The 24113-nt window shown below is 37.8% G+C and overlaps 1 protein-coding gene across 4 annotated transcripts in view; it reads right to left on the bottom strand.

The window, feature by feature from the left end:
• Positions 1-24113, bottom strand: part of rock2a (rho-associated, coiled-coil containing protein kinase 2a) — a 225482-nt gene that overhangs the window by 57189 nt on the left and 144180 nt on the right. For all 4 annotated transcript variants that reach the window (XM_043677706.1, XM_043677696.1, XM_043677716.1 and 1 more), the window contains exons 10-16: positions 22791-22854; positions 19512-19600; positions 14825-14873; positions 10978-11113; positions 6941-7032; positions 4468-4714; positions 21-127 (exon numbers count right to left, since the gene is read on the bottom strand). In XM_043677706.1, coding sequence (XP_043533641.1) covers positions 21-127; positions 4468-4714; positions 6941-7032; positions 10978-11113; positions 14825-14873; positions 19512-19600; positions 22791-22854 — 784 coding nt within the window. The remainder of the gene's footprint in view (positions 1-20; positions 128-4467; positions 4715-6940; positions 7033-10977; positions 11114-14824; positions 14874-19511; positions 19601-22790; positions 22855-24113) is intronic.

The following is a 24113-nucleotide window of genomic DNA, read 5'->3' as shown; positions in this document are numbered from 1 at the left end:
CAAAAGAAAAGCTGTTTTACCTTCTCTAAATCAGTCAGTTTATCTTGCAGTTGTCTTTTCTCCATTTCCGTTTTGGTCACTGAGCTCTTACTGTTTTGCAATTCATCTCCAAGCGATAAAATCCGCCCTGTAAATATTAATTGAAGCACATTAAAGTATTGACACATCAGCAAAATCAAAGAACCATTACCTGTGAACAATAATTTCACGATAGAATCTGTACAGTGCAGAAGGAAGCTATTCAGCCCATCAAGTCTGCATGAATCCCTCTGAAGAGCATGCCACCCAAACCCAGCTGCCTCACCAAATCCCCATATTTACCATGGCTATCCCACCTAGCCTGCACATCTCTGGGCACTGCAGACAATTTGCCATGACCAATCCTCCTAGCCTGCACATCTTTGGACTGTGGAAGAAAACTGGAATGTCCAAAGGAAACCCACGCAGACACAGGGAGAACGTGCAAACTCCATACAGATGTTCATCCAGGGCGAGAATCAAACTTGAGCCCCTGGAACTGTGATGCAGCACTGAGCCTTATTCTAAGGTAAATTTTCATTTTAAATTTGTGCATGCTGTAACCTTTTTCCAAACTAAGATACAGAGGATATGGTAAATAAGTTACTCATAACTATACTTACCATGCCTCTCAACATTTTGCAGACAGAAAGAACATGTACATGTAATGCATCTATTTCAGCTCAGTAAAATAGATGATGTTATTCACAGTTTCATCCCTCAGCCTTGACCAGAGTTCATCTGCTTAATCTAAAATTTAAATAAAGCTTGGTAGTTAACTGTCATCTTGTCATTCATCATTACCTGGTGCATTCCCATCGGCAACGCCTCTACCATACGGAGTCCTCTTGCCAACCAGTTAGCACATTCTTGCCTTTCCTCACAACTTTGAACATTTGTGCAATTCTCAATCTTGATTCAATGTCTTTAAGCATTTGGCTTGCTACCTTATTTTAATTCTAAGTGTATAAGAGCAAGGAGATGATGTTGAACTTACTCAAGATACTTGTTAGACCTCGGCTAGAATACTGTCTCCAGTTGTGGGTGCAACATTATAGACAAGATGCAAGTTTATTGGATATGCTGCATATGTACTTTATAAGAACAGTTCTGGGAATGAGAAACTTCAATTGAGGATAGATGGAACAAGTTGGGATAGTTTGCCTTGGAGAGGAGGTAATTATAGGAGACTGGATAGAGGTTTTCAAAATCATGAGCTAGCTGGATAGGGATAAGCTGTTCCTGTTCATAAATGGAACAAGAACAAAAGTGATTTGTTAAAGAAACCAGGGTGATGGGAGAATAAACATTTCACTCAGCGAGTACTAAGTGCATGGTATACACTGCCTGCAAACGTGGTAGAGGCATTCGAGGGGGCATTGGAAGATTATTTGATTTATTTATTGTCACGTGTATTTTGTTGTAAAATACAGTGAAATTGAATAGCAATAGTGTGCAAAGACATGAGGGGAAAGCAGGACATTTATACAAGGTAACGATGTTCAATTGAAGAGCCAGTGCCGGCACAATGGGCTGAATGACCTCCTGTTACACCATAACAGTTCTGAGATTCTGAATTTTAGAGACATCCCAACTGGTTTAACTTGAAATCACAGTACACAATTTTAGGTTTAAAAATCCAGACCAAAGGCATGAATCTGAGTACTGCTGAAAAAAATACACATTTTTCCATCATGTACACTTCATGACAATTTGAAAGAATTACCAATGTAAAGGGAAGGCAATATTTGAATTGTATCAGAAGAATGTGCTAACTGGTTGGCAAGAGGATGGAAAAGGTGTTGCCAAGCGGAATACACCAGGCAATGATGAATGACAATGAAGATGACAGTTAACGACCAAGCTTTGTTTAAATTTTAAATCAAGCAGATGGAATCTGAGTGGTCAAGGCTGAGGGATGGAACTGTGAATTACATCTTTTTTTTTGAGCTTAAACAGACACAGTATGTGTAAATGTTGTGTCTGCAAAGTATATGGCTCTGTATATTAATGTATATAACTTCCACTGCATGCAAGTATGCCACACTGTGAGCTCACATGATAAATCTCAATTGCAGTTTCTGTAGTTCTTCATACAATCAGGATCATTTAGCGAACATGATCTAATTATGGAATCTCATGTTGGACAGCGTTGAGTGTTTTGGAAGACAGGTTGGGTTAGGGAAGATCATTATCTTGCTGTTACAGTTGAACGGATATGCTTGATATGATTTGCAAAATTCTTTGACAAAATGCACAAGTTCATCTTCTGCTTGGGAACCTTATGGTCTTCAGGATTCAATCTAGAGTTCAATAATTTTAGGGACTGAACACCACCCTCCAGTGCTTTACTTACCTCCACAACCCAGACTTTGACATCAGATGGGTTGTTTTTAGTACAGCCAATTCACTTTCACCTATTCACTGCCCCTATTACCAGCTTTCCTCCTTCCCCTGCATTACCATCAGCCATCCTTTTGATCAGCTGTCTTTTTCACACTTTGGGCCTCATTTCCACTTACCTGATTATTCCTTTATCTCATCATAACTCCCGCATCCCCCCCCCGCCCCCCAAGCAGTGTTGAGTCCCACGTGGACATGCTGTCTTAAATAGGTGCCTGATTTTAATTTAAAATTCTCATTTTTTAGTCGATTCCTTTCACACCATTTCCTCTCCCAATCTCTTTCATCTTCTCAAATCATACAATTGAAAGATATCTCCATTCCTCTGTGCTCTTCATAGCACCCTTTACCCTACCATTGGTGGACATGCCTTCAGCCACGTAGACTCAGCTTCTTGAATTTTGTCTGCCTTTACAAGTCTTTGTTTCTCATAGATTCTTCTTTAAGCATTTCTCTATTCCACGTGTCTAAAGGACCTTGGGATACTTTTCAACATTGGTGGTATTCTATTACACAGGCTTTAAGTCATGAACATAGATGTTCAATGGTCCAGCCAAACTGCCACACTTGCTCAAAGTAATGGAGCCATTTTCTACAATTTGATATGCATTGGATTCAGATCTACCTCATTTCAGAGTGAAGCAAGGTAATGCCAAAAAACTTTCCGATAAAGCCAAACAAAATAACAAGATTAATCACACTGTATACTTTCACAAAACCAGAACTGTCGGTAGACCAATACTTCCAAACCAGTGGCCAATCCACCCTCTCCCAACCTTCTAAAGAAGAAATAGCATAATTTAATGCAATCATGGAAACTCCTTTCTTGGAAATGCTAAGATGATTACAGCTAGCAATGGACAGTGCACTAACTTGCATATGGTTGGTTTGCATTCCATTTAGAGATTAAAATGGCCATAAGCCATTTCATTTATATCTTCAGGATCTGAAACTTTGATACAATTCCTGTTCAATGAAAGTTTCGTTCAAGAAGCGAGTTGTGAATCACTTTGGGAATTTTTGAAAGTATTCAAGCTGTTGGGGCAGAACTGGGTAAATACTTTTTTCAATGTGGTTTTCCTTGGAAAGGAATCAAAACACTTTGGCAATTGGAGGTGCAGAAGGAAAGCCATTTGTTTTCCTATCACCCCCATTCTTCTCTTGGCAGACATAAATACATTTAAACACTTTTATTTAGTAAACAAATGATATTTTGGGGAATTTACCACTTTGTTAATCCCACCTGGGATGAAGCCTTGGATTAAAAATATTGCTTTGTATTTGTTCATCTAAATATGACAAATGATACACAAACTCCTCATAAGGGAATTAATAAAAGCTGAAGCAGCTGATGCATTCGTCAAAATCTGTGAAAATGTTAACTTGAGATTAAAAATAAAACAATGGATTGCAGTTACCGGATAGTTCGATATCTTGTGTAAAAGATCGCTGCAAGAACACTGATCCAATTTTAAAGCAGATGGTGTTATCTACCACCCACTATATTCGGCTATGGTTTGAAGACAAAGTGAACACTGAATTTCTGAACAGTTTTCTGTTTAATGAATAATAGTTATAGCTCCTCTCTGAAGAGTTGTGAAATAAAATTTAAATTTAATGGAAATAGTTTTAGAATAATTTCATCCACTATGTTGGTTTCAGAGGAAGAATAGATATTTGGGTAAGTTCTTGGAGGTCTGTCAGGATCTTTTTCTTCTTCACCTCCCCTGCCATTCCCAGAAGTCAATTTTGAGACTGGAGAGCTGAGAAGGGTGGTGGGGGAGGGGTAAGAGGAGGTAACCATTCTGTAATAGATATTGTAAACTAATGAAAGTATTATTAGTATCAATATGTTATTAATAGCCAAGGTCCAATAGTTACAGACAATCAATTCTAAACATAAACATGATGACATCTGTTACCACATACATGGTTCAAAGCTCTAAAAGCTCTAAAATGTAGTTTCAGCTACATTAAGAAATAAAGAAATGTTATAGTCACACCTGTCTTAATAATCAATGTTGACATTTAGTACATTCATCGTACCTTGTAAATCACTGATCATCTCAGAACCGTGAGTGCGGTCTCTTCGTTCAGCTTCTAGTGCTGACTGTAAACTTATGTAGTCCTTTTCAAGTTTGAGTTTGGTATTATCCAATGTAGCATTTTTGTCTTGTAGCTCCCTGTTGTTAGTTTCCAACTGTCCTAATTGCTTTGAAAGTTCTGTTTGGTTCTTTCGTAATCTTGCTGCTGTCTCAGATTCTGTCCGCAGTAAGGCATTAGCTTCATCCAGCTAGTTTTCATGAAGACAAAAAAAGTAAACAGTAAATTATACAATATTGTCTGAATGCACCTCCATACCTTACTTGTAGGTGAGGGAAAAATGCATACAAAGCATTTCACATACAAATATTGGTCTTATCATGATTGTATAAAAATATATTTATCATACATAGCAAACGCATACATTTATAAAGGGAAAGAATTAAAGTAAAACAGAGGATGAGGACAAAAGGCCTAATCGCACACAGTGTTTATAAAGGAAGACACTTAAGGATGTTCTACAATGAGTTTCTCACATTCAAGACTGTGGTAGATTGGGATATTCACAAAGTGAAATAAGATAGAACCAGCTGTTAGACATTGATCTGCAAGTGCTACTTGCCAAAAGTTTCTGAAGATCAAAAATAAAAATTGTAGTAAAAGTTCTGACATATAAGTGGCTGATTATGGAGTCAGAGAGATGTACAGCATGGAAACAGACCCTTCGGTCCAACCCCCAACCCAATCTAGTCCCACCTGCCAGCACCCAGCCCATATCCCCCCAAACCCTTCCTATTCATATACCCATCCAAATGCCTCTTAAATGTTGCAATTGTACCAGCCTCCACCACTTCCTCTGGCAGCTCATTCCATACAAGTACCACCCTGTGTGTGAAAAAGTTGCTTTTTAGGTCTCTCCTATATCTTGTTTAATTGCTTTGCCAGAATTCAATATTGAAGTGCATATGTGTAAATTATGACCTGGACCAAGTACCAGAGGGATAACAGTACATGGAATTGCCCTTTAGCAAAAAATCAACCACCTCATAACAGGAGAAAATTTACAACTATAAATTACATCACATGTTTCAAGTGTAACAGTATCAATGAAATGATCGAGAGAGACTGTATTTAAAACAAACTAATCTCATTGAACAACCTTGATCCTAATATTGAAAGTCAAACAGCTACCACGAACTTGGCTTGTATTTTCAGCATTTTTAATAAGACAAAATCTAATCGCTGGCAAATTTATTTTGCTGTTTATGCAAATGTAAAATCTGCCACATATTTACATGAGAACCTAACAATGGGGTTGAAATTTTAATTAGCTGACAGTCTACCAAGTGGAACCCTCTTCTAAAAGATTGCAGGCATTAGTAAAAACAAATGCCACAGATATTCAAAGGGTTTTACTGCATGCAAGCATCATCATAGAATGCAAATACAGATGAGCAATACTATCATAAGCCATAATTGTTTATCAACCTGAATACAGAAGGAAGATCATTGAGGGAAAACATTGAAAGCAAATTCATGGTGGAATACTTTAATAGAGACGACTGCATTGCAAGAAACAGAACTATCTTTGTGCTAGATATCACTCCGCCTATTACATGGCTTTCTTCCTGACTCAACAGACTGGTTTTCCAACCTGCCACTTTTGGCTAAATACCTTGATTTTTGAGGGCAACCACTCTCATTTCACCCCTGAAATTTATCTCATGTTTAGACTCAGGCTGTAATGAGACAAGTGCTTCTGTCAGAGTCCAAAAGAGCATTGCTGGACATTTATCACATTATCACATCGATACCAGTATCATTTGGTGTGCTCAGCGGTATGTTTTAGCATACAGGTCTTCATCATTACATCTATTCAGATGTTTCTTGATATCAGGTGGGGCTGAACTGAACTAAAAAGACAGCCATCTATGCTGGTGGGGCAATTAAGAAGCCAAGAAAGATTAGTCAATCTTCAGTCCTGTCATAAGATGATTGCAGATGCTTCTGTATTGTCTTTGGCACATGCACCAAAGATGCTAACAGAGACTTCCCTTCCTTGGCTACTTGTTTAAATGTCTGCCATCATTTGTGATGGAACTGCAATGTTTTGACCAATCATACCAGCATAAATTAAAATGAACAACTGAGCAAGTACACTTTAGCCCAGAAAAATGAAAAAAAATTGTAATCTGAGAAAGTAAAACTTAATTTTATTTATTGAAATGAAGCAAAATTGATTTTTTTTTGTCTATCAAACACATCAGCAAGGTTGTGTTATAATTTAACAAATGCTTCGGATAAAAATGGTAAATATCTAACTAAGATTTCTGAAGGTCAAGCCATAGGAATCCTAAAAGTTCAAACAATACAGTTTCATTTTGATATTACAAATACACAGTCAATGCACAAGTACTTCAGTTCCATTGTCTTGAACCAATTTCACAAGATTACTTGCCAAAATAGTTTAACTAACCTGTCTCTGTAATTGAGCCATTTTCTCATTTGAAATTTGAGAGTTCTGATTCCTTTTCTTTAGATCTTCAAGTTGATCCTTCAGACTATTAACTGTGAAGCACAATTTTCTCATGAGTACTTAATAAAATGACATACTCCAACACAGGCTAATCATCTGAAAAGTAGATTTTGCTTTTCTATACAACACTAACATGCAACTTTAGAAGATCTCTTCCTCTGAATTTAGGTACCATCCCCTGGGAAGGCATTGGCAAACACGGATATCCATTTGTTGCAGCAATGGATTGACAAATGCACATGTCCTGACTGACTTCAGCTTAGGGTTTTACAAGAAGTGACTCGGGAGCTAGTGGATTCACTTGTCTTAATTTTTATAAACTCCCTGATTCAGAGGTTGCCCTATTAGATTGCAAGATAACAAAAGTAACTCATTCATTCATAAAAGTTGGGAGACGAAGCAGGAAACTGTAAGCCAGTAAGCTTAATATCGGTGTACTATTGGGAAAATGTTATAAATTATTATTAAATAAGTTACAGGAGGGCATTTAGATAAGTTTAAGGTAATAAGGGAACATCAGCATGGTCTTGTGAAAGAGAAATCAAGATTGACCAGGAGTAGATCTGAGATACTGAATGGTAAAAACAAGGACTGCAGATGCTGGAAACCAGAGTAGAGATTAGAGTGGTGCTGGAAAAGCACAGCAGGTCAGGCAGCATCCGAAGAGCAGGAAAATCGATGTTTCAGACAAAAGCCCTTCATCAGGAATAGAGCTGATTCCTGATGAAGGGCTTTTGCCCGAAACGTCGATTTTCCTGCTCCTCGGATGCTGCCTGACCTGCTGAGATACTGAATGGCCTAATCCTGTTCATAACTTGTGTTCATATTTGATTTATGTTGGTTCAGGTTTATGCTTGACAAGATACTACTGTGGTTTGCTGTTGCATTCCATCATATAGCTAACCAGGAAACCCTTCCCACTCTTACTGCGTACCATCAGGCACAGTGGAAGGATTTAAGGTTAATCAGCCTGTTTGGCCACGCTACGAATGTAACACGAATGACCAGCAAGTCTTGGCAGGGACTTGAATGGGAGCTTCCAGTTCACAGGTAGCAATGCTACCAATGTGCCACAAGACAGCCTCACCATCTCTAAATATACTTTACAACATTATGGTGGCGAGTTGTCCGTAACAGAAATTTCATTAATTCAAGTTGTTCGGCTAACTATTCTGCAAGATCTAGGACTGAATAGTGTGAGATATCTCTCATGAGGTGCTCAGCAGTTTTTGGAAACTTCAGCATTTCAGAATCTTGACTTAATAACCATAGACTCAGAAACAAACTTATGATCTCATTTACGGCAAAAGCTTCGAAGATACTCAATAAGACAGGTTTCAGGAAATAAATCTAATCAATTCCAGGTGATCAACAAATTAGTGAAGTTCATTAAACAACCTATTGATGAGGTCAATTCAATTAAGAATCTTCCAAAAGCACAATTTCAGTTGCTAAGCTGAGTATTCCGTTGAATTTGGATATTGGTACTGCCATTGGCAATTTAACCTTTTATGCCCAAGTAAAGATGCATTGAATAGTTTCCAATAAATCTTTCCGGAGGCTCAATACCGAAAGCAAAAATATCATGCTTCAAGACAGTCTGATAAATTTTGGTTCTGTACAACTTGAGTATCTCATTCTCATTTCTGAGTTCTAATGTTTTAAAATATATTCCATTCGTGCACTGATTACATTTCAGACCTCTGCAATAGCTTTTAGTTATACAATATAATCTCGATTAGCCAAATTTCAGATTATCCAAACAAGATCTCAAGGTCCCGATGCTTGGATAAACTGTGTTATCTGAACAAAATATTCCCCACCCGTGTTGTCTGGATAATCGAGGTTGTACTGTGTATGCCTCCAAATCTCCTAGCCTGTCCTCATTAAGAAAATATTCCAACTTGTCTTGACAGATCCAAACTGGATACCCCCACACTTAAACAATGAACTTCAGACCCATAGTTTTGGCTGTTTCCCTTTGTAACTTTCTCCTTTTATCGACTCAACATGTAGTGTCTCCTAACTTTGTGTCACCTGAAATTTCACCTAAAACATCAACTTATATAGACAAAAACAGAGTTCCCCAAAATCAGGAAAATGTCTGGTCATCTATTTAACAGTTATTTTTAAGCACAGTAGTACTTTGCCAAACATAATATGGGACCACCATTAACACTGCTGAGTACAAATTGGCTGCTATATTTACCAAATGTATAGCTGCAGCTATACTAAGTAATTTATTAGTTGGGAGATGCTTTGGGTCATCTTGAGGACATCGACAGTGCTTTAGTGATGCAAATTCTCTTTTCCTTTAATCAAATGGATGAGATATTTGTTTTTCAATGAAAATGCAACAGCACTTTCTTCTAAGGAAGTGGTTAAGTTCACCTTTACAATTTTGCTGCTTCCACAATAACATGAATAAGATAACTACAGAATTTTTACACAACAAATAGAGACATTTATGCAAGTTAGAGAGGTGTAAGATTTATAAAAGAACTGGGGATGACTGGATAGTAAATATTTAGTTATTTTGGTGGAGGAGATCAGTGTGCTGAGAGCTGCTGCCAAAGTAGCATTGCGAATTACTATTAAGCTGCCTGTAGTTGCTCGGGAAGACATGATTTACCACTGGAGTTTACAATGCAATTAAAGAGAAAGATTTCAAAGGGAGCTGACTGTCAAATTTTTCACACATGAACTGCTAGAGAAGGTGGTAGATGCAGGTCCAGTTACAATAGGTACAAAAATAGGACAGGTTTAGAGGGATATGGGCCACACCCAGACAAATGGAACTAGTTTAGTTTGGGAAAAGTCTGTTTCCGTGCTGTAAGACTCTGTGACACTATAATAGCATAACAAAGGTCAAATAGACTGCTCTAGTCTGAATAGCACCAAATTAAGTTTCTTGATGAAGAGCTTATGCTTGAAACATTGATTCTCCTGCTCCTTTGATGCTGCCTGACTGGTTGTGCTTTTCCAACACTACACTCTCTGTTCTCCAGAATCTGCAGTCCTCACTTTCTCCTGGTATCAATATTGAGTTAACTTGTGTCTGGCACCTCCAGGAGAAAATGAGCATTCTATCACAATCTTGAATTGAGCTTCAGTGAAGGTGGGGAACCATTAAAGGATCAAGTGGTGAGCCATTTGGCAGACAATTCTGCCTCTCTGAAGCTCTTGCAGCAATGATGTTGGTGACTGGTCAGTCTGGATGACTGGATATCATTACTTCAGTTTAACTGCTGGCTAATGATATTCGGGCTGGGTAGGGCTCAGACATCATGCTGATGTTGAAGGTTAGGGGCAGGGAATTGTTTGAGATGATTATTACCTAGTGCTTATGAAACCTGAGTGTTACATACAACTTGTCAGCTCAGACCTGGATGTTGTTCAGGTCCTATTATAAATTGGCAAAGGTTGCTTCATTTTCAGAGATCTTAGAAACTGAATTGTTCATCAAAAGACTTGTGCACGAGATTATAATGGAAGGAAGGTAACTAAGCATGATTGGCCAAGAACTATTTCCTGAAGAACTCAGATTAATATTCAAGATTTTCTGGGAATAGTAGTGAGTGGTAGGGATTATGTTTTTGTCATTTTCAGTTCAATTTTGTTTATTCTGATTTCCATCACCATCTTGTTTGCATTGTGCTATCACTATCTTTGCCATTTAATCACTCCTGCCTTCCAACCATCACAAATATTCCCATTTCACCATCTTGCTTCAAACCTGTTTAAGCTCTGATGAAAGGTTACTGAATTAAATGTTAACTCTGTTTCTCTGTCCATAGATGCAACCTGATTGCTGAATAATTTCAGTTTTTCTTTTTTTTCCCTCAGCATTTGCAATATTTTGTTGTTACATCTGTTGGTCTACATATATCAAAAAGCTTTTACTCTGCTGAAAATTTCCTGGCATAATTCTTGCTACAATTGAAAATGTATAGTAATATCAGATAATTGAGTCTTACCTTCATTTTCTAGGCCACGCTTTTTATCAGCTTCCATTTCAGCTTTACGGTGATATTCTGCATTCTTGTGCTGAAGAAGTGCCTTTTCCCGTTCCAGCTGCCTTAATGCTGATTCTACATCTTTTCTACAAGTTATCTAAATGTCAGAGGCTTAATTAATAAACAATATATTTTGAAAATGTCCTCAGAACACGTACTTTTGCTAAAATTGAAATACAGTTCTAAATTAGCACAATTTTTTTAAAAAATTGGAATTATTTTATATTTTCATTTATGGTTACCAGAAATTTCAATCCAAACTAAAAAATGCAGAAAAAATAATCAAATTATGCAACGTGAACAAATTAATAAATCCAATATACTATTATCATAATTTGTCTCATTCCAAACGCAACATATTTAAATATTGTTAACTAAAAAGGCACTAGCCTCTACATAAAACAGAAAGGCACCAAATGAAGATTATTGGAAGGAAACCTGCTAAAGGAATTATGGACTAACTGTACTTATTTTGCACTTCCAACGACTGAAATCCATATTGAATTATCAGACAAGAACTCCACTATTTTCTGTAATTTAAAATTAACTCTTGAATTCTCACTACATACTCCTGTCATGCAAGCCTCTAAAGTCAAAGCTCCATGCTCTGTTATATAAAGTTAAAAAACAAAAAGAGAATATAAACATACGCTGTGATGATTAAACATGCAGGATGCGAGAGGGAGAATGAGTGGGTGCAAGATAGAGTGCATGTGAAAATGAATGTGTTAGAAAGACTGTACATGAGTGTCTGTGTGTGAGAGTATGTCTTTGAGATGGAGAGCGAGTATGAGAGAGAGCGAGAGAGAGAGAGCGCGAGAGCGCGCGCGAGAGAGAGCGACAGACGCGGGGGGGGGGAAGAGGATGTGTGTTGTGTGTGTGTGTGTGTGTGTGCGCGCGCGCGCGAGAGAGAGAGAGAGAGGTGCATATGAGAGTGAATGTGAGAAAATTATTCCTTTTACAAGTTTGGTTTCTATGCGTATGTTGGCTTTGCATCAGGCTTCTGGTGGAGAACTACAATGTAATCGAACTAGTTGAGTCACCATCAAAAAAAATCTTAATGTGATAAAAACAAAATACCTTTAGAATCTAAAAATATGCAGTGTGTGTTGCAGGTTTTGATTCCAGAACATTTTGTCACTTTATCTCATTTTCATTTTTCGCTCACCATTTATTTTTGCTGAATACAAGTATGATGATAATTCATTTCCATTTCAGAAAAGTTTTACAAGGATTTGTTGCCAGGATTGTAGGATTTAAGTTACAGGGAGAGGTTGAATAGGCTGGGCATGTTTTCCCTGGAGTGTCGAAGGCTGCAGAGTGACCTTATAGAGGTTTATAAAATCGTAAGGAGCATGGATAGGATAAATAGACAAAGTCTTTTCCCTGGCGTGGGGGAGTCCAGAACTAGAGGGCATAGGATTAGGGCGAGAGGGGAAAGATATAAAAGAGACCTAAGGGGCAACTTTTTCATGCAGAGGGTGGCACGGGTATGGATTAAGCTGCCGAGGAAGTGGTGAAGATTGGTACAATTGCAAAATTTAAAAGTCATCTGGATGGGTATCTGAATAGGAAGGGTTTGGAGGGATATGGGCCAGGTACTGGCAGGTGGAACTAAATTGGATTGGGATATCTGTTTGGCATGGAAAAGTTGGACCGAAGGGTCCATTTTCGTGCTGTACATCTCTATGACTGTATAACTCTACTGAGAGGGAGCTTGACGTTTCGGAGGACAGTGTGATACAGGTTGACGTTAGGAAGGAGGATGTCCTAAAAATTTTGAAAAGCAAATGGATAAATAAATCCCCTGGGCCAGACAGGATATACCTCAGGTTATTACAGGAATCGAGGGAAAATATTGCCGCACCCCTGGCAATGATCTTTGTGTCCTCACTGTCCACTTGAGTAGTACCAGATGATGGGAGGGTGGCAAATGTTATTCCCTTGTTCAAGAAAGGGAATAAGGATAATCCTGGGAATTAATACCAGTCAGTCTTATGTCAGTGGTGGGCTAAGTATTGGAGAGGATTCTGAGAGATAGGAATAATGATATTTGTGAAACCATAGTTTGATTAGAGATAGTCAGCATGGCTTTGTGAGGGGCATGTCATGCCTCACAAGCCTTAATGAATTCTTTGAGGATGTGACAAAACACATGGATGAAAGAAGAACAGTGGATGTAGTGTACATGGATTTTAGGTAGGCTTTTGATAAGGTTCCTCTTGGTAGGCTCATTCAGAGTGTAAGGAAACATGGGATACAGAAAAACCTGTCTGTCGAGATACAAAATTGGCTGGCCAATAGAAGACAGAGGGTGATGGTAGATGGAAAGCATTCAGCCTGGAACTTGGTGTCCAATGGTGCTCTGCAGGGATCTGTTCTGGAACCACTGCTCTTTATGATTTTTATAAATGACTTGGGATGAGGAAGTGGAAGGGTGGGTTAGTAAGTTTGCCGATGACACAAAGGCTGGTGGAGTTGTGGATAGAGTGGAGGGCTGTTTAGGTTGCAACGAAACATTGACAGGATGCAGAACTGGGCTGATAAGTGGCAGATGGAGTTCAACCTGGAAAAGTGTGTAATCATTCACTCTGGAAGGTCGAATTTGCATGGAGAATTCAGGGTTAAAGGCAGGATTCTTGGCAATGTGACGGAACAGAGGGATCTTGGGATCCATGTCCACAGATCCTTCTAAGCTGCCACCCACGTCGATAGGGTTGTTAAGAAGGCATATGGCGTGTTGGCTTTCATTAGTAGAGGGATCGAGCTTAAGAGCGGTGAGGTTATGCTGCAGCTCTATAAGAGTCCTGGTTGGACCACACTTGGAATATTGTGTTCAGTTCTGGTCGTCTCATTATAGGGAAGACATGGAAGCTTTACAGAAGATGCAGAAGAGGTTTACCAGAATGCTGCCTGGACTGGAGTTTTATGAAGAAAGGTTGAGGGAGCTAGAGCTTTTCTCATTGGAGTAAAGATGGATGAGAGTGACTTGATAGGAGTGGACAAGATGTTGAGAGGCATAGACAGAATGGATAGACAGAGACTTTTTCCCATGGCGGAAATGTCCATCATGAGGGAACATCATGAGGGAACTAACTCGGCAGGGGCATGGGAACCCAGATTGTAGCTTCAGGGTGCAGGGCCTGGAGTGTAGGGAGGTGAGGAACATGGCATCAATTTCATTCTTCTATGTTCTATGTTCTATGTTCTATAATTTTAAGGTGATTGGAGGAAGGTTTCGAGGATATGTCAGTTGTAGATTATTTACTCAGTGCTGGATTCGTGGAATGCACTGCCAGCAGTGGTTGTAGTGTCAGATACATTAGGGACATTTAAGCAATTCTTGGATAGGCACATGGAAGTTAGTACAATGAAGGCTACGTAGGTTCGACTGATCTTAGAATAGGATAAAAGGCCGGCACAATATCAAGGGCCAAAAGGCCTGTACTGTGGCACTGTTCTGTGTTCATTCCATCGAGATCAGGTGGCAAACTAATTTTCATTAATGCTAATCGCGTGCATATCTTCTCTCTCTATTCCTACCTTGTCTACAACTCTCTTCTCCTTTAGTATAACTTTTACATCATCCATTTCCTTCGTAAGTTGATTACTGCTACAATTGACTACTACATTTATGTTTTACTCTGCCCTGCCTACCAATCCAAGTATCAGAGATGAAAGATCAAGATAATGGAATGTTTAACTTAAAAATGATCTAACGCTGTTTCTATAACTGAGTATAATGGACCTAAATTAGAGACAAAAATTAAAATGCACTTGGACGAGAATACAGAAAACAGTACTGTACCTCATCTTCCAAATCTTTGGATACTTTTTCAAGACGATTACTTGATGTTCTACAAACCAGAAGCACAATGTTATGACTGAGGTTGAAGGAATGAAGTGTCTCCCTGTTCACTTTACTCTATCAGTTACAACTTAAATAATACTACTTCATCCAGTTGCCAAAATGATTCCTTAATTACCATATGCACATCAGATTTTAAACAGAAAGATTAATCAACTCTTAATAAATACAATTATGGCTTATTATCAAAACACAAATTATTCTTTTATATAAGGTTATACAGGCAGAAGGTAATGATAAGATAAAAATAAAAAATCTGGAAGGAAAGAGAAAAAGATTAAAAATTGAAACACAGCTGGTTTTGTTAGTTCTGTGAAAAAAGGACTCAAGTTCAAACAAAAACTCAGATTTAGATTAGATTAGATTACCTACAGTATGGAAACAGGCCCTTCGGCCCAACAAGTCCACACCGATACTCCGAAGAGAAACCCACCCCTCTATATTTACCCCTGACTAATCCACCTAACACTACGGGCAATTTAGCATGGCCAAATCACCTAACCTACACATCTTTGGACTGTGGGAGGAAACTGGAACACCCGAAGGAAACCCACACAGACAAGGGGAGAATGTGCAAATTGAACATAGACGGTTCCCTGAGGTGGGAACTGAACCCGGTCCCTGGCACTGTGAGGCAGCAGAGCTAACCACTGAGCCACCGTGCCGTCCCTGTGTAGTTATAATCAAAAAAATTAATATGTTACCAATTTCATATGATCATTTTGATTTCATTTAAAATGTGTGCATACCATGTTATATTCAATCCATTACAGTATAACAATGTATTTAAGACACAGTTTGACTCTATAAAGAATGATCTCCGATCTAAACATGAAAACCAATCAGGTTTACTTTAATATAGTACTGAGAAAAGGCTATATCATCGAAGTTAACATAATTAGGTATGACATTAAACCAAAGGCCCACCTATCCTTGTCCAGTTTGCTGTGAATTTGAACAAAAGTAATGAGTTGCCCCATATTTAGTTCATCAGTGTTCTCTTCATCAACAAAAATAAAGGTGAATAGTAATCATATATGCAGTGTGCAAAGTGGCTGCCTCAATTATCTCTATAAGCAATAACTAAACACAGAACAATCTTGATTATCTGTATGAGACAGGTGTGGAGTATTTTGTTCAGATAACTGATTGTTCGGAAAACTGATCTGATCGTAAACAAAGGAAGTCATACTGAACATAATTACGTGAAAAAGCAGGTTTACAGAGTTTTTATTTCAATCGATAAAATATGTACAAATACTGGATATTGCTTAAAAATTAATGATATTTTACATATAAAATCACTTTTTGTGTAAATGAAATTCATTGTGGTGGAGGTTTAGATTAGATTAGATTAGATTAGATTACTTACAGTGTGGAAACAGGCCCTTCGGCCCAACAAGTCCACACCGCCCCGCTGAAGCGCAACCCACCCATACCCCTAACCTAACACTACGGGCAATTTAGATTGGCCAATTCACCTGACCTGCACATCTTAGTTATTATTTTTTGAAGAAAACAGCTGCTGTTGCTTGAGGTGCTTGAGTTTGTTTTTGCCAACCATCACATTTGACAATGATCCATCAACTTCGGTTTATGCTTCATACCGCTTCATGAAAAGCCGCAAACCGCTTCGCTAATGGGGTCTGAGGTAGTGTTAGCATCTGAGTTTCCTTATCGCTCACAGTGTCCATACTTTTCCGCTGTTCTTCTGTGACTCTGTTGATAATCTGATCATCACTGAGCATCTCTGTTCCGATGTTGTTGCCACAGTTTACCCAAGCATCCATCTCAGCCTCTACTTAGTCTCCTAATCCCAGATATCTGCAATTCTTACTGATTTGAGTGGTTACCCTTTGATCTGGATGGGTGTCCTCTTCACTGTCACAGCTACCAACATGCAAACCATTGTACCAACACTCTAACTGTCGATGGCTTGATGCGGTCCAGAGATTCAGCAATCATGAACAAAGCATTCTTGACCGTGAATGACTTGATAATTTGTGGCAATCCTTTGCCTGTATTTTCTTCATCGACTATATAGCTCAGTGGTTAGCACTGCTGCCTCACAGTGCCAGGGACCCGGGTTCAATTCCCAACTCAGGCAACTGTCTGTGTGGAGTTTGCACACTCGCCCAGTGTCTGTGAAAGTTTCCTCCGGGTGCTCCGGTTTCCTCCCACAGTTCAAAGATGTGCAGGTTATGTGAATTGGCCATGCTAAATTGCCCATAGTGTTAGGTGCATTAGTCATGGGTAAATGTTGGAGAGTGGGTCTGGGTGGGTTGCTCTTCAGAGGGTCGCTGTGGACTTGTTGGGTCGAAGGGCCTGTTTCCACACTGTAGGGAATCTAATCTAATCTATGGCATGCAACATGTTACGGCAATAATATTTCTTCATTATTGCGATGACTCCCTGATTGAGTGGCTGTAAGTTTGGAGTGGTGCTTGGTGGTAAAAACAAACACTTGACAGCTCCATCTGGTGACTCTAATTGGCAGTCTATCATAGCATATGACCCTGCGTTGTCAACATGAAGGGCACATTGCTCAAGTCCAACACTTGCTAAATGTAATCTGATGGCAGGTACAAATTCTTCCTGAAACCAAGATTAAGAAAGTGGATATGTCACCCATGCCTTGTTTTGTGATTTGTATTTCATGGGAAACAAATTCTTGTCACAGTTCTTGAAGCAACATGGATTAGAATTATGCCCAGTGCAGACAAGCAGCAATTTATGAGTGCCAATGGCGTTGATGCAAGGGAAAATCGCAATGCAATACTTCTGCACTGTATGTCCCGATACCTGGTTTGCCTCGGTGAATGCAAGTGTTTTGTCTGGCAATGCACGCCAAAACAATTCACTTTCGTCAGCATTTGTTCAAGTTCATAATTTTCTTCACGGATGATGGATTGTAGTTTCTGTCTGAATTTTTCCACTGTGCTGTCATCCATGGACCTCTGCTTTCCAAGAACGCTGAGTTGCCTAATGCTGTGACAAACGTTAAAATACTGTAACCAGCCTGTGATATGCTGTGATTGGACTCTTGTTCTGCTTCACCTGTATGGATTCGTTCATGGAAACTGGAACCCATTTCTTGTAACATCGGAATCCCCTTCCCACGTTGCTTTGAAAACCACAAAAATATGGCTTGGTTGAGTTATCCATCTTTTGTTGACTTCATGGATTTTCTTTTTAACACATATGAAGTGTCACTTTGGTTGATAAATTTCTCAATCACAGGTCTTACTTTCGCGATGTTGGACACTTGCTTTTGCAATGCTGTATGCTTGGGAAATTTTGATGCACTTTCACCACAATCCAGACGCTGTAAAATCTCGCTTTTCTGTTTGATTGTCAATACGGTTCGCTTTCTCTTCACTGACATGGTTACAGCAACAAACTCAATCACTTATAACAGATACATACTCGGAACAAAGTTGTACAACGAATGAAGACACCACTCATTTTTCCATGCTTTTAAATCCTTCAGCATGGCAATCATTTTTATGTGTGAAAAGTATTTTAACACTGTTTAAAGATCAAACTAGAGAACTGTAAACTAAAGACGTGATCGTTGCACCAGTGTCAGTAACACCTCTATGATGTAACATTTTCACATGTTCTTCAGTAGAGGTAATCCAAGTTCACTTTTAATCAATGTAAACAAAAGACACGATTGTCACACCAGTGTCTATAACACCTCTTTGATGCAATGTTTTTACAGGACCTTGAGATCTTGTTCCGAAATTCAGATAACTGATGCTCGTATAATTGAAGTTGTTCTGTACACCTGTAATTAGTTGGCTGTGAATTATTGAGATAACATTTCATTTTGCGAACGAAAACACTCTCTTATTCACAGCCATGATTATGGTAATTTAGTGAACTACAGGAAGATTATATTACACACTTAATTTTAAAAATTAAGTACAATGTAGATTATATCACAAGCAAAAACAGATACTGCTAAAAACAGACAGCAAATCAGGCAGTACCTGTGGAGAGAAACAATTAATTTTGGGCTGATGATCTTTCATCAGAGCTCCTGATAAAGGAACATTTACATGAAACATTTAACTCTGCAAATCAGAATGCCATGTGGCCTGCTGAGTGTTGCCAGAATTTTATGTTACTATTGCAAATTTCCAGCATCTGCAGTATTTGGCTTTTGTGTTACAAGATCAACAATTTTTTTAAAATGATTTCTTCAATATGCAATTAATTCTTACAAAAATAATGCTTTCCAAAATGAAATTGTAATTAGTTCCCGACATTTTTTTGTTGAATCATGCTCATCAAGTTGATAAATATGAGGAGTGGCATTAATCAACTTACTATTGAGAAAAAGCAATTGATGGCAAACATGCTCAAATCACACAGTATGGACTAGATTCATACTAAACTTGTCACTCTAGCAACCCAGAAAGGACTCCAGCAACAGCCTCATAACAGAAACAAGTACTGCAATAGTAAGAAATGTACAAACTTTCATGCTAACCGTCCTTTAGACAAATATAGATAATTATGCTCAAAAAACATTTTAATGTACATAAAACAGATTACTTTTAATTCTTCAAGCGAAGTTGGATTCAAACACAAGTTCTAAATTGTCCATGTTGCCACATACCTATATTTTTGTTCCATTTCGTCTTTGGCTTGCATTTCATTGTTCAATTGTTCTTCAAGGTGATGTAACTTCTTCTGTAGCTTTGCGGACTATAGTGATAATATGAACACGTGCAACATTGCAATAAGTTTGTACACAATTATTTTTCAGAAAAATGTTGTCAGAGATAAAGACAATACCTTTCTAAATTATCCTATGCATAGGTATAAATGGTTGAATGTTATTTTATATTTCACAAATTATTAAATATTATTGTATCATTTACTATTTACTTCTGTGTCATTTTTCTTAAGTTGAATTTGTAAAATCCACATTCGTCACACTTGTACTACATTCTGTTTTTTAATGGTAGCTTTTTAAAACTGAATATCAATTACCAATAACTTACTTGCACTATACTACTCTGCATGAAGTAATATTGTCATTTGCTTTCTATATTGTACAACCAAGCCATACGAATCAAGAAGAATGAAATAATTAAAATAAAAACACAAAGTGCCGGAGAAACTCAGTATGTCTGACAGAAACTGTGTAGAGAAAAACCGAGTCAACATTTCAAGTTCAGTATGGCTCATGTGATATAAACTGAGAGATTTATCTAATTATTTTCATATCATTTATTCCAAGTTTGGGACTTTAGGTTTGAATTTGTAAGTTGTAGGTTTTCTCTATATGTCTGAAATTAGTAATTAATTTGTGACTATAGCAATGGTGATTTCTTTTAAAACAGTTTTTGAGACCAAGCTTTAGAATTAGTGAGTTTTTTGTGCAAATTGGTAAAATTTTACAAATGAATATGATAAAAGAGTTCCAGATTAGACAGTCAAGACGGTATTTCTGAACTTATGGGAAACACCCATAGCTTAGAGGGAGATATTTTTCTTAATTCTACTTTGAGTTTTGGACATTCTCTGAAGTCCTTCAGTGAAAATGCTTGTACAGATCAGTGCTCCTGAGAAGGGAAGCATATAGTGTTAGTCCCAGACCAGATGCGGTTGGATAAAACCTTGAAGAGGTTATTTAAAGCTTATTATGTTTAGGCTCAGGTGTATACCATCTGCAGAGTGAAGCTGTATACAGGTCCACTCTATAATTTAAAGTCACAGATGGCTTAAGCCTAACGAGCTGTTAAGAATCAGAGACACTGGAGTGAGCAATGTTTTCGAGTACAAGGTGTGTTTATGAGTACGAGATGTGTCATAGGTACTAACAAAAAGCTGTTGCTTTTCTTTTAACTTATTAAGAAGTGCCTTATATTTTCACTATGTTTAAAGATCTCTGAATTTTTATTACAAGTAGATAGTATGGTTTATTTTATCTTAATAGTTTTTGTTAATAAACTTCTGTTTTATAATTGAAACAAAATTAGTGTTACATGTTTACACTTCAGTGAGACAGCACTGCATTAAAATGAAAATGAATGAAAATATAATCTATCAAGTCAAGTTTCAGTCTTGGGTCAAACTTGTCCATTAATAGTATCAGCTGTAATCACAACAAACTTCCACCCTCAAGAACAATCACACTGGACGCGAAACGTTAGCTCTGTTTCTCTCTACATGGACGCTGTAAGACCTGCTGAGTTTCTGCAACAATTTGTTTTAATTCAGATCTCCAGCAAGTACTTTGCTTTTGTTAGAACAAAATAACTTTTCTATTTGCTCAGTTGAACTGAAAATTTCCATATGTTATACAAATAAAATGCATCATGGAGGTCCATGATTTATAGCAATTTAACTTTAACAAGCTTGGTTTATGTAATTCAAATACTCAACTTTTCATCCTGACAATGTTTGCATGAATTAATGTCATTTATTTTCTATTACAATAAAATTATAATGTCTACTTGGCACAACATAAATTTAAACACAGCAAAGTCAACTCAATGTAACCAATGCCAGTTTAAACAGGGAAAATTATTTACATAATATATTGTTTTAAATTTCTGAACTAAAATTTTTACTATTTGCATTAGTATTCAAATTAAGAAAAATGCGACTTCAATAAACCATCCTTATCCCTAATGCCCACCTCCACAAAAGTACCAACTGACTATTTAGTTCTAATGAATAGAAATATTTTAACAACCCACATTTTGAAAGAAGTCCACAGATTCAATTTAGCTGACTTCTTTAAACATGCCATCTATTGTCTGGTGAACTGCAAAGATTCACAAAGCAGGTTCAAGGTTCAACCCTAGTCTTTACTGGGGCTAGAGAGACATGACAGTTGGTCTCACTACTCTAAGTTAGAGGGGGAAATGTTCCACAGTTTCACCTCAAAACACTATGTGGGAACCCTCAACTGAATTATCAATGTGAGTCTCAAATGAAAGGACTGGGCTGAGAAAAGATCCATAAGCATTGCACCCATCCTTACTCTCTGCTCTTGTTGTCTGATAACCTATTCATGTTCAATATTTGGGACTTAAGAAGAAAACTTAAGATTGCTGAATGCTTATGAAACTATAAATCCAGAAGTAAATAGTTTCAAAAATAAACTGGGAAAAATAAAGTCAAGAGAAAATTAATATCAATTTTCAGAGTTTCCTTTTCTTATTTCTTTCAATCATGGTTTCTCTCGCATCCTTTCACAAGTACTGAGTAAGTACTGATGATATCAGTAGCAAAGCAAATGGCTTGGAGGAGGTAGAAGCAAATAGTATATGAAGTCAAACTGAAATTACTAATTGCTGCAGGCATGATATGGTAGGTCCTGCTAAAGAGGAGAAGCATTAATGTTTATGCAAAAGATAATCTAACAGAAAAAGATATGCACTGTCACACACTGCCACCATAACCTCTACCGCCCAAAAATATTAATCAGTATATTTTATTTTGATTCTTATAGGGCTCTCATTAGTATTGATTCAATCTATCTACATAAAATCATTTCGGTTCAATCGACAGGCACAAGCCTAAATGAATATCAATTATACTTTGGGCCCACAGTACTTAGTTTCAATTCAACAAGAGCTGAGGAACAGTACTAATTAGCATTTTAGGTAGGTTTTTGCTATTTTCAGATTTCAAGCATTCAACTATTCGGACAATGTTTATTCAGAATACAATGAAGTGTTATTCTTAATTGTCGCCTGGCAGTAGTCCCAAACATTAATTGAAAAGTAACATTAAATAAAAGCTCTAATTAGTAAATGCAAAGTAGGTTGCATCAGATAAACTAGATTTAAATGGAGTGGCAGCTAAATTATGTTCATACTACTTAAAAAAAAATTCAACATTATTTTACATTGTAACTATTAAACAGATTTACACCCACCTCAATTTTATTGGGTAAATTAGGCTCATTCTCTTTGTACGATGCAGGCGAGTCACTTAGCAACCTGGGGGAGAAACACAACCCTTCTATTCAACATTTGACAACTTCTGTGATCATTCCAATGCACTCGTTTTTTAATTAAAGCTCTCTTGATCTCCTACAGCTTAGTGGCTTTAAGTGCTTAGCTGAATCATAGAGAGCAAGAATTTTTTTCAAAAATTATTCATTCAAATGACTTTGGCATTGCTACCAAAGCCAACATTTACTGTTCATTCTTAATTGTTGCACTACGATGAAGGCACAATTAAGGAGGTTGTTCATGATTTCTGATCGAGGGACTGTGATAGTTTTTCAAGTCAGGATTGTGTACAACTTAGAGTAGTACTTAAAAATGTGCTGTTCCCTGTCTGCCTGTTTCTCTAGCTGGAACAGATCATGTTCTTGGGCGGTCTATCAAAAGGTGTCTTTGCAAGTTGTTGCAATGCATCCTAAAGCTGGTACACCCTGCATTCAAATTGCAAAGATGCTGAAGGAATGAATAGTTACATCAATAAATTGGCTGCCAATCAATTGCGATTCCCTGGAGGACTCCAACTTTGCACGTTATTGGAGCTGCATCTATCCAGGAAAGAGAAAATTATTCCATTGCGCTCTTGAATTATGATTTGATGGTAGCATCCCTACATTTATCATTATGCTGGCATGAAGGTCACTGATGATGGTTACCCTGAGACAAACATCATGAGCAACTCTTTCAGCAATGTCCTGGGCTGAGATTATTGACCTCCAACAATTATAACTATATCCTTAAGATCAGAGTATTTCCTACCAGTATTCTGGCAGGCAGGTTTTCTACTGCAACACCGCTAGATTTAAACTAAGTAGCGGGGGGGAGGGGACAAGCTGGATGTTTAAAAAGGAATTTGAAGGGAAAGTTAGAACAAGAGAAGTCAAGAAAGACAACTGTATTAATGAGGCAGAAAACTCGGAAAGGCATCATGCTGGAAGGTTGAGTGAAATAAGGGTTGATGGGAAGGGTGAGAGCAGTAACAAATTAAAAATACTATACATGAATGCACGAAGCATTAGACATAAGATGGATGAGCTTGAGGCTCTTTTGGAAATTGGCAGATACGATATTGTGGGGATAACTGAGACGTGGCTTCAAGTGGACAGGGCCTGGGAAATGAATATTCAAGGATACACGTGCTATCGTAAGGACAGACTGACGGGCAGAGATCCAGTAGATGTAGTGTACCTGGACTTTCAGAAAGCTTTTGATAAAGTCCCACACAGGAGGTTAGTGAGTAAAATTAGGGCGCA

The sequence above is a fragment of the Chiloscyllium plagiosum genome, chromosome 3 (genome assembly GCF_004010195.1).
Source record: "Chiloscyllium plagiosum isolate BGI_BamShark_2017 chromosome 3, ASM401019v2, whole genome shotgun sequence".
In the NCBI taxonomy this organism is placed as follows: Eukaryota; Metazoa; Chordata; class Chondrichthyes; order Orectolobiformes; family Hemiscylliidae; genus Chiloscyllium; species Chiloscyllium plagiosum.
The sequence above is the reverse complement of the archived record's forward strand: the minus strand, read 5'-3'. Positions and strand labels throughout refer to the sequence as shown.